At 41.8% G+C, this 11,217-nt stretch overlaps 7 protein-coding genes across 33 annotated transcripts in view; 4 read left to right on the top strand and 3 right to left on the bottom strand.

The window, feature by feature from the left end:
• The window catches only part of LOC121719407 (NACHT, LRR and PYD domains-containing protein 3-like), an 851,137-nt gene that overhangs the window by 183,899 nt on the left and 656,021 nt on the right, over positions 1 to 11,217 (top strand). The gene's annotated exons all lie outside the window — the stretch shown is intronic.
• The window catches only part of LOC121719377 (NACHT, LRR and PYD domains-containing protein 12-like), a 732,803-nt gene that overhangs the window by 192,758 nt on the left and 528,828 nt on the right, over positions 1 to 11,217 (top strand). The window lies entirely within an intron of this gene.
• LOC121719671 (histone H4) lies at positions 626 to 946 on the top strand. The gene has a single exon (XM_042105477.1). It carries the CDS (start codon positions 635 to 637, stop codon positions 944 to 946), a length of 312 nt encoding a protein of 103 aa, XP_041961411.1. The 5' UTR covers positions 626 to 634.
• LOC121719654 (histone H2B 1/2-like) lies at positions 1,540 to 2,397 on the top strand. 2 transcript variants are annotated; one of them, XM_042105455.1, is made up of 2 exons: positions 1,540 to 1,939; positions 2,379 to 2,397. In XM_042105455.1, the coding sequence occupies exons 1-2, from the start codon at positions 1,569 to 1,571 to the stop codon at positions 2,380 to 2,382; spliced, it is 375 nt and encodes a 124-aa protein (XP_041961389.1). In that variant the 5' UTR covers positions 1,540 to 1,568; the 3' UTR covers positions 2,383 to 2,397. The 2 variants fall into 2 exon arrangements, with proteins under 2 accessions (XP_041961389.1, XP_041961388.1); XM_042105454.1 differs by lacking the exon at positions 2,379 to 2,397 and having other exon boundaries at positions 1,540 to 1,989.
• Positions 2,328 to 3,227, bottom strand: LOC121719642 (histone H3). The gene has a single exon (XM_042105441.1). It carries the CDS (start codon positions 2,839 to 2,841, stop codon positions 2,431 to 2,433), a length of 411 nt encoding a protein of 136 aa, XP_041961375.1. The 5' UTR covers positions 2,842 to 3,227; the 3' UTR covers positions 2,328 to 2,430.
• On the bottom strand, positions 3,851 to 4,458 carry LOC121719650 (histone H2A-like). The gene has a single exon (XM_042105451.1). It carries the CDS (start codon positions 4,432 to 4,434, stop codon positions 4,057 to 4,059), a length of 378 nt encoding a protein of 125 aa, XP_041961385.1. The 5' UTR covers positions 4,435 to 4,458; the 3' UTR covers positions 3,851 to 4,056.
• On the bottom strand, positions 5,817 to 6,406 carry LOC121719623 (histone H1-like). The gene has a single exon (XM_042105416.1). It carries the CDS (start codon positions 6,375 to 6,377, stop codon positions 5,817 to 5,819), a length of 561 nt encoding a protein of 186 aa, XP_041961350.1. The 5' UTR covers positions 6,378 to 6,406.

Below are 11,217 nucleotides of genomic sequence, written 5' to 3'. Positions count from 1 at the left end.
ATTATAGTAGTCTATGCATACAATCTATCAAAGATTATGACAGTTTAAGTTACCGCAGGAATTTTAAACAAGAATGCATACATCCAACATGCTTTCTCCAAGCTTCAAGTTAACATTTTGCAATTCTTCAATGGGCATTTAGCCTAAAAGGACTTTGATAGGGCCTATTCAGTCGGCAATGTGTCACTAACAAGAGTATGTACTTTGACTAAACCTCATGCATTTCTATGGAGGATTTTTTGAGTGCTGTGTCTCGTTAGAAAATCTCAAATCAGGTTAACTCACTGACTTCCTTTGCTTGTGCTGAATAACAAACGTCTCGTTGACTCCCATCATATTTTCTATTCTTGCACTATTTACCTAATTATTTTTCTTAGGCTGTTTAGTTAGTTAGTTAGCATTCAGGGGTACTTGTGTACTAGATTAGTTAGGCCAAAGTCATTTTAGGCCACATCACATGTCTTGTCGCTTGTATGTCGGCACTCACTGAGTGACGTCAAGGAGGAGGTTCAGCTCTCTCGTCGGGCCACACAGTCTTCTACTAGGTCCTCTTTTCCAACTATTTTAACACGAGGCATATGCTTTTTGGCACGTAAACTACTTTGTGTGTGTGTGAGAGAGGTAATCTACAAACATGTCTGGAAGAGGAAAAGGAGGCAAAGGTCTCGGAAAAGGGGGCGCCAAGCGCCATCGCAAAGTTCTCCGCGATAACATCCAGGGAATCACCAAGCCTGCTATCCGCCGCCTGGCTCGCCGTGGTGGTGTGAAGCGTATTTCTGGTCTCATCTACGAGGAGACTCGTGGTGTGCTGAAGGTTTTCCTGGAGAACGTGATCCGTGATGCCGTCACCTACACCGAGCACGCCAAGAGAAAGACCGTGACCGCCATGGATGTGGTCTACGCTCTGAAACGCCAGGGCCGTACTCTGTACGGTTTTGGCGGTTAACCTGTCTTCTGTCTCTAATTTAAAACCAACGGCTCTTTTCAGAGCCACCCAACTACTCTAAAAGTATTTTTTCCCTAAAACCTCATGAAGTACGAACATTTGACATGTGCTGCAGATACACGGAAACACGTATCTAAAAGTGAATAATTAGCTTCCGCCTGTGCCCTATTTTTGTTCTTGTATATGTCACTTAATGTTAATTTCCTTAAAAAAAATAAGACTGCAGATTCCTAAACTAACGTCAGCACCCACCTCATAAGTACATAATAATAATAAGGGCACACTCCAGCCCAGTAACTACAATCACAACCGTAACAAAACTAAACGAAACCGTACATTTTATGCAGTAAATGCAGTATAAGCTATATATTGTCCAAATATACACATATAGCTGTAAGGTTCATCAATTAAATACTATTCTGAAGCACTAAAAAAAACATCTTTGTTTTCTAATGAAAGGGTTTTCTGATAGGGCCAACATACTACGTCATTTTTAAAGTAGCCAATCCAAAAGAGCGTTTTGCCGTGTGCTATTTGCATACTGACAGTTTAAATAGTGTCTACGCCAACTGCAAAGTCACGTTCAGTCAACGAAGTCTCAGCAAGACTAAGACAGATCACTATGCCTGAACCCGCGAAGGCAGCACCCAAGAAGGGATCCAAGAAAGCCGTTATCAAGACGGCAGGAAAGGGAGGAAAGAAGCGCAGAAAGACCAGGAAGGAGAGCTATGCCATCTACGTGTACAAGGTCCTGAAGCAGGTCCACCCCGACACCGGTATCTCCTCCAAAGCGATGGGCATCATGAACTCGTTCGTAAACGACATCTTCGAGCGCATCGGAGGAGAGGCTTCCCGCTTGGCTCACTACAACAAGAGGTCCACCATCACCTCCAGGGAGATCCAGACCGCAGTGCGTCTGCTTCTGCCCGGTGAGCTGGCCAAGCACGCCGTGTCCGAGGGAACCAAGGCCGTCACCAAGTACACCAGCTCCAAGTAAAGTCGAATCTCTTAAATCCCGAACTAAAGGCTCTTTTAAGGGCCACCCAAAGTTTCTAAGAAAAGCACATTCCTTGTTTCATTTCAACTTTAACGTAAATACTGCGACCGGCCCACTTGTGAATTACACACTGAGTAACACTAGATGAGACGTTAACTACGGCCTTAGAAGCTGAAACCAGACCCCTCTTACCACCGTGAAAGGATGTTAAGAATATTGGACCACGTTTAACGTCAAGTAACCATTTCAAACAAGACAAAACGTGTTCGATTAAAGCATTCCTTTCATTTAAACATTTTAAGTCATTTTATGTTCATCGCGTGCCCGTCTTTACACCTAGCACAGTGCTGCAACAGATTGATTTCTTGTTATGTTTAACACGGATGTCAGTTTCAGACTTGATGGCATTTAATTCATTGTTGTCCTTGTTTTTAGATAAGATTGTGTGGCTCTTAAAAGAGCCTTTGGTGTAGTCGTCAGACTAAATTTAAGCACGCTCCCCACGAATACGACGAGCCAACTGGATGTCCTTTGGCATGATGGTGACCCTCTTGGCGTGGATGGCGCACAGGTTAGTGTCCTCGAACAGACCGACCAGATAAGCCTCGCTGGCCTCCTGAAGAGCCATAACGGCAGAGCTCTGGAAGCGCAGGTCGGTCTTGAAGTCCTGGGCGATTTCTCTGACCAGACGCTGGAAGGGCAGCTTGCGGATTAGCAGCTCGGTAGACTTCTGGTAACGACGGATTTCTCTCAGAGCCACGGTCCCAGGCCTGTAACGGTGAGGCTTCTTCACGCCACCGGTAGCCGGGGCGCTTTTACGGGCAGCCTTGGTGGCGAGCTGCTTCCTTGGGGCTTTACCACCAGTAGATTTGCGAGCAGTCTGCTTGGTTCTTGCCATTGTAAAATACTCTTTGAATAAGCTTACTGCTGCAGTGCAGTTCACGCATTTAAAGTATTTTCAAGTCACCGCCCCCTATTACGTCGTTTTTTCCCCTTCACTGATTGGCCACCCAACTTCTTGTCTACCACAGAAGGGTTTTGTCATTCTTCAGAAGATGACCTTGTGTTAATGTTATACATTGCTCTAATAAATAATATTAGACAAAGATAAATAATGCGCATTTTGAAGCTCATGGTGCCATTGAATTCAATAAGTTAACAGTGACTTTAAAATCATCAGGGCAGCCAATTCGTTTTTACTTACACATGACATATTAGGGGTTTGCACGTCGCCATATTGGAGATACTCGCCTCATTAGAAAGCATTAGGCACTGAAGTAAATCCCTAAGATTGTCAAGGAAAATGGTTAATTATTGCCGTGTTTTAGGTTGTACCAATAGGTCAGACTGAGAAAAACATATATATCTATGTAGACAACGGCCATATTGGCGTGACAAACTAGCCTCATGCATTTCTATGGAGTATTTTTTGAGTGCTCTAATCTCTAATGTTTCTAATCTCCACATTAGAAAGTCTCTGATAATACTCCATTGTACTTCATTCACTGAGTATCGCCAATATGGCCGCGCGTGCTGGGTTGCCATGGTTACCGGCCAGAACGTGACGTCCATTGGTTTCCATATTGGCGTTACAAACTAGCCCCATGCAGTTCTATGGAGGATTTTTGCAGTTCTATGGAGGAGTGCTGTGTCTCCTCATTAGAAAATCTCAACAGACCCCTCACATCCTGGTCACACACACACACCTCCTTCCCTATTGTAGGCGATACAGGGCACTGTTCGCCAAAACCAGCCGACACAAAGAGAGCTTATTGCCCCAAGCAGTCAGTGTTGAACGCTCAGAAATAGTCCCCACCCTTATACCGATCAAAGTCAATCAACACTGTTCTGCTCATCGAACTCATGTATACTTCAATCTTACGGTTACAACATTGTTATTAGTAAATTATAGCACTGAACTGCCTTGCACTATATTTATATTCAAATCTTAGAGGATATGAAGTTAGCGGATTCTGATTGTGTTCAAGATAAATGTTAACTGGGGTGAAGAACATGGACAATTCAAATTACCAGATGCAACATGGAAAGAGCTTTAAAATGATATAAGTGGGCGGCTCTTAAAAGAACCGTTGATGGAATTTGAGAAACCAATTTACTTGGACTTCTCAGTCTTCTTGGGCAGAAGCACAGCCTGGATGTTAGGCAGAACACCACCCTGAGCGATGGTCACTCCGCCGAGCAGCTTGTTCAACTCCTCGTCGTTACGGACAGCCAGCTGCAGATGGCGGGGAATGATACGAGTCTTCTTGTTGTCACGGGCAGCGTTGCCGGCCAACTCCAAGATCTCAGCCGTCAAGTACTCGAGCACAGCGGCCAAGTAGACCGGTGCACCAGCGCCAACACGCTCGCCATAGTTACCTTTACGCAGCAGCCTGTGCACACGGCCCACGGGGAACTGAAGTCCAGCCCTGGAAGAACGAGTCTTGGCCTTCGCCCTAACCTTGCCTCCGGTTTTCCCTCTTCCACTCATTTTCAATTAAGTTCTTTGACGTAATACAACTTTCAATACTGAATGTAAAATGACCAAGTGAACGTAAATTTATACTACATGCCAGGCTTCCATTGGTTTAACTTAAGATGAAGAGAGCCAATCACCTTCTCCCACGCGTCAGGCAATATTGTGTCTGTGTTGGCAACGCCCCCTTAGGGGGAACTGGCACCTTTTTATTTACTGAATAGTACTATAACAACAACGTAGCCTACTTAAACAGAGTACGCAGAACATAATAATAAGGCTTTAAAACAATATAAGATATAATATATTGCATATATTATAATGATATAAGACAGGAGACACATAACATATTTAAACACGAAAACAAATCCCTAATTTAATATTGCAATATACATCCAGTAGTAACAGAGACTCTAATGTGGAGACACAGCACTCAAAAAATTCTCCATAGAAATGCATGGGGTTAGTTTGTCACGCCAATATGGTCGTTGTCTACACATATCCCACCCCTTCCTCGGCAAAACATCGACATGTGAATACATTGAGCCAATCATGTGGTGTGATGTGAATACATTGAGCCAATTATATGGTGTGTTGTGAAGACATCGTGCCAATCATGTGTTGTGATCTCGCCGCTGGAGCAAGATTGGTGTCGTGAAGCCTTGCGCACGCGCAGTTCGACCCAAAGACTGTGCCCGATGAGTGCCCATAAAACGTTGGTATATGGCCGCCGAGTGGAGGGACTTGCCTAAAAGGACTTTGGTGTTAGCGTTCTCCCGCGCAGGGCATCCTGGGATACGAGAGCGAACATTTGGGGGGTTTATGTCTGTATTTCTCCTTAGTTTTGAGTGTAATGTTAGCGTCTTTATTGTAACATGTTTACCTTTTAGTTCTCCCTCGTGTGTGATCCTTTTTGTGTGGGGGGCTGCGTCCTCCCCTGTATGTGTAGTGTGTGTGTGTCTGCTTGACGTTCCCCGTGTGTATTGTGTTCTGAGTCTGTGTCCCTGCTCTCATTCTCAGCTAATAAACCTTTTGATTGGACAACTGTGTGTGTCGCTATCAAATCGTTGCATTATCATGGGAAATATAATTTTCAGATATGCCTCACATTATTATAATGACATTGTATAACAACCCTCATAGTAATAGTTTATTTAGTATATTTTATTTTTTGCTTTTATTTTTCCTTCCAACTTGCTTAGGCCCCCACTTTGAAAACCACTGAACTAGCTAGGTCAACCGCGTATTATGTTTTGAGTATTATTACTGCTGAGTGGTTAAGATATTCAGAAAGTTATTTTAACTGTAGGTCAAATAATTAACTTGAATATCAGCTTTTGATAGATATTTGGGTGGCTCTTAAAAGAGCCGTTGGAGATGAAAAATGAAGTCTTAATTCACTTCGTCTTAGGGGCCGACTTACTCGGCTTGGCAGCTTTAGGCTTAGCGGTCTTCGGCTTGGCTGCCTTGGCCTTCTTTGGTGCTGCAGGCTTCTTGGCCTTCGCGGACTTGGTGGCCTTCTTGGCGCCAGCTGCCTTTTTGACCGCCGGCTTTTTCGCTGCTGCCTTCTTGGGCTTCTTTGCTGCGGCAGGTTTCTTAGCTGCAGCCTTCGCCTTGGGAACAGCCTTCTCGGTGGACTTCTTCTTGGCCTCAGCTTTCGCCTTGTTCAGCTTGAAGGAGCCGGATGCACCAGTGCCTTTGGTCTGGAGCAAAGTTCCCTTAGAAACGAGACTCTTGACAGCAAGTTTGACGCGAGAGTTGTTCTTCTCCACGTCGTAACCGCCTGAAGACAGCACCTTCTTCAGAGCGGGTAGAGAGACGCCATTTCTTTCCTTGGAGGCGGATACGGCTTTAACGATGAGCTCTCCGACAGTCGGTCCTGTTTTCTTGGGCTTTGCTGCCTTCTTCTTCGGCGCTTTGATCGTTGCCGGAGCGGGAGCTGGAGCGACTTCAACCATGACTATTTCGGATTTGAAACAAGCGATGAAATGTTCTGTTAGCAAGATATGACCGCAAAATGTCACAGTGTTTTCTTTAAAGCAGGCATGAGAACCTTACAGACACAACTTCAGTATCTGCCGCGCTGCCGCTTAAAACATGACCGCTTGTGTTTTCTGCTGTCACATATAATGAAATATTTATTTTGAAACACGACATTTAAATAAAATAATATCTGTAACTAAGATAATAGATGTTGAACTTCTAAATAAGACAAAGAAATCCAATTACGTATTTATATTGGTGTTACAAGACACTGACAATGACGGGGGTGGCATGGTAAGAGTGGAGATCGTGTTTGGTTTCAGAGATAATTTTATGAATAACAAATATAATTAGTAATTTTACCCAAGCCATCAATCTCCCTTACCCATGACACAATCCTTGATAATAATATTAAATTATTTTGACTTTGAATTGACATAGGCCTACAGTTAATTTCCAGACAATGGTCAATTTAGTCATAGTAAAGCACAGTTGGCTTGTGCTTGTCCAGTAAAAACAACTTTTTTACACCCTGTTTATTTATACACAGCTGCTCTTGTTAGCAGCAACTCCTCAAATGCTGGAATCTAACAGACCGATGATGGGTTACAATACAAACTCATTACACCAGTTTATTGACAAATAATGTTTTGCCAACAGTTCTGCTTTCTTGGTCATGGGTCTATTCAGGAGACATGCCTACCTAGGCTAATTATGTCTGGAAAATGACACTTCTATCGTTATTCTGGTTAGTAGGCCTGAGAAGGACCACAGTTCTGGCAACATGGAAGGCACACAAAAAGTAAAAAGCAACTAGGCCTACCAAAAATATAAATATTGTCATTAATATTTGAATAACTGGAAATTCTAGGACGTTTGTAACTGACAATCTAATTTCACAGTAGAGAAAGCAGTAGCAAACCACCTGCATAAACAGACAGACACAAAGTCTCTGCTTGTGCAGTTGCATGGGAAATGAGAAAACTAAAACACAATACTGTTTCTAGTTAATTTACTGTTTACCAGAAGATGGTCAAGTCACTACAACAAAATTTAAATCATTATAATCAAATCACTGCCAAGATAGTCCTGACAAGTCTGAAGTGGTTATTCATTCAATGTCCCTGAAGTTTGAACAATGTTCTTGAGGTATACAAGCAGTTCAACAATGTTCTTGAGACATACCAAGCCTTGAAACGTCTATAAATCTAGGTTGATGGTGTCATCAGCCATCCACCCCAATGGTGGATTAACAAAATAATTAAATGCCACTGTCATCGACATTTGCATATGGTTATGAAGTTGCTGCATAAATGATGCTCAATGATCAAAATGGTCTTTTAGATTGCATATACAGGCCCACAATAGTGTCACTATAGTCTAACTCATGGGTCAACACGCTTTGCTAGAACAACCTGTATGGCCACTCATAGGGACAACATCATCTCTCAGATGCCAAATTCACTTAAACATGACTTCTTTATGTGTATGTGTTCGAGAAGCCAAGTCCCTTGGTTGAGGGTATTTTAAAATTGATAAAGAAAGAACTTCCGCACACTGTCCATGCACTTCGTATGCAATTATATTTATTTCAGCAACGTTTCGGTCAACAACCATCGTCAGGCTATTTTTCCAAAATTGATAATGTCATGCCTTCCTCATGGATATGTCTTCCCTGTGTTGGGGTCACCATGCTGACAGAGTGTCTCAAATTGCGATGGACCTTAAGATCTGTTCACCTTGCACTGAATTATTTAGCTATAGTTATTGTTTGCATGTTTATGTTTTTTGTTGATTTTTAAAATAAATTATTATTGATATTGCTGTTGTTATTACTATAAGGCGTATTACTATGCTTATGTAGGATTTTTTACTTTATTTGATACTATCATTCAAGTTCAAGTTCTGGCAAATACCATATAGGGCCTACTTAAACATGTATTCATCAAGATTAGTGGGTAGCCCATCAGATAGAATGATCAGGGAGTAGTTGGTGTGTGTGTTTCAATTTGAGATATGTTGGCATGTCTACAAGAAAGAAAAAAAAAACTGTTTCTAAGGAGTCTCACTCACTCACCTTGCCCATCAACGACTTCAGAGGCACAAGAGTAGACAGACTCCTCAGAAACTGTGTTCTTTCCTTCCTTGGACACCTCAAAGGAGCTGCAGTGTAGGAGTTCTGGTCTGAGGGGGTTTGTGAGATGGACCAGCAGGCGTGTTCAATATTGCACTGGACGAGGCGCTGCAGTGGTCTCAACGACACACTTCCCAGTTCCTAAAATGTGTGATCTAAAACAGAACAAAAGCAGCAAAATAAATAATTGAATCAATCATTAGGCCTAGTTGTACCAGGTGTTTATGAGGTCATCTGTTCAAGGTTAAGGCTATTTTAAGGAAATTTGTTTTGGATAAATGTTGCCACGGCCGCAATACAAGGACATCACAGCACATATACAAACAGTTCTACAACATGCCATGTGGTGGGGAGCCACAATGAAACACTATTCAACATTTAATTCAATAATTAAAAAGTAGCCTATGCCAGTGTTTCTCAAACTTTTTCAATATTTAAATCAATAATTAAAAAGTAGCCTATGCCAGTGTTTCTCAAACTTTTTCAATATTTAAATCAATAATTAAAATGTAGCCTATGCCAGTGTTTCTCAAATTTTTTCAATATTTAAATCAATAATTAAAATGTAGCCTATGCCAATGTTTCTCAAACTTTTTCAGATCGTGTGGGCATGTGTGTGTGTGTGTGTGTGTGTTAGTGTGTGCATGTGTGTGTGCACATATATTGCACTGAGCTGGTTTATGTCACTAACTTTATCATATCAATCACAAATATCGGGCTGGTGCAGTGAAGACATTTTTCTCACAGTGTTGCATGCTGGGATTGGTCATTGTTGACACTGCTTTATCACAGATCCCAGAGGATTTCAAAGATTCCACCAACTTCCTTCAACCAACTAGGCTGGCAGAACTCTAAAATAGATTTTCAGAGTTCCAGCAGATTAATTGAAATTCATTCTGGAACATTTTTCTTTTGTAATGATAGGAAACTGTAAACAAATACAACTGTGACACTTCCTCTATCTCAGAGGGGGGAGTCACAATGAGGCCACAACCACAGCAGAGAAGGCCTGAAAGACATTCCTGGAACAAGATGCTTTCCATATTCCCAAATTTTTCCAGTCTTGCCAAAACTGATTTACTGATTTTTTAAAATAAAATATAAGATTAAAGATAAGTCTATATTATGGAATTTGACCTTTGACCTTGATATGTGCACAATATTGACTTTAGCCAGTTTTTTGGTCACAAATATGTGATTAAAATGTTCGCGAACCGAGAGTTCCGCATTATGATGCAACAATTACCCACAGAGATTTTCCCCATAAACTGTATAAAGAACACTGAAACTGTAGATCTTTGCGTAGAATTCTAGAAGAAACCAGGAAAATAATTCACTCCTCAACAGAGGAAAAACAAATAAAGCACCATCAGATCCAGAGGACTGAGATGGGAAATGTAACGTGGAACCAATATTTCAACGTTACCATTTTTCTGGGCTGATGGGGTCAGGTGGGGCTTGAAAATTCCCCACCTCCAAAGTGGGAAATAACAGGAAAAAAGCTTAAAAAACATCTCACTCTGTTTCTCAAACTTTTTTAGACCAAGGACCACTTAACAAATAAAATAAAAAATAAAAAACTCACGGACCACCTAGATAAAAAACAAGAGTAGACCTACTTCAACAGTATATTACATAATAGGCCTACTCAATTGCTTGTCTTTGCACCCGGCTTATTGTGTCAGATGATTCATATGATTTAAACTGACATAGCTTACATGGGCAGTGTTGTAGAACTGTTTAGATTTACATGCAAGTTGGTTCAATCAAAGTCTCTGGTTCAATATTGCAAACTCTGACGCCCCTGTGCTCATCTATATTATATCTGAGCACAGGGGCGTCACTAGACCTTATTCACTGGGGCACGTGCCTTAGTAAAAGTCTCCAGTGCCCCAGTAAAATTCTAGCGCGGCTCTAGCTGGAAACGGCATTCATGAGCGCATCCCCGTACCTGCTTTAATCATGGTTCGAGCCGGTCACTTACCAGCCAATAAAAAAAAAAAAAAACAAGGAATAAAGAAAGGGCCATAATAGCCAATCAGGAAATAGCACCTATGTAGCTGGCTAAGATTGAACGCAACAACCAATGAAAATCGTTCACATGATTCTTCCGAGTGTTTCGTTGTACTGCACACACATACACTGTGGAATCCGCTGGAGCTCATTACATCACTTTGAGCATAGAGTAAGTCGTCCCCTGTTTAATGTTACAACAAATTCACAACTTGTTTGACAGAAAAAATGACAAGTTGATCGCTGTTAGAGAGTGTTACCCACCTAACTAGCATCTGTTTTTCAATGCTTAGCGTCATTGTAGCCTAAATTTAGCAACAGTTTACCAGCTTGTGCTCTCTCCCTCACACACACATTCACACCATGCGTAGGTTGCATGCACACATGCGGACAATCAATAAGGATTTATACGTATACTGTAGAGAGTCCTTTAAAAGTAGCCTATACTGTTTGTGAAGCTGTCCTACTGTAAAACTAAACATAGCCTTCTGATAAACTATTCAGAGATGGACATCAGAAAATTCTTCCTGAACAGAGGCAGAGGGAGAGGAACAGTGAGGAGGATGAGGGAGGTATGATAATTTTGCCCACATTAACGGTAACATTAAGATTTCTGCTGGTAATAGCCAGTGCTGTGATTTGATCAATGGTTTGGCAAACTATTATTA

Source organism: Alosa sapidissima, chromosome 9 (genome assembly GCF_018492685.1).
Source record: "Alosa sapidissima isolate fAloSap1 chromosome 9, fAloSap1.pri, whole genome shotgun sequence".
Taxonomy (NCBI): Eukaryota; Metazoa; Chordata; class Actinopteri; order Clupeiformes; family Clupeidae; genus Alosa; species Alosa sapidissima.
This window is presented reverse-complemented; position numbering and strand designations above follow the sequence as displayed.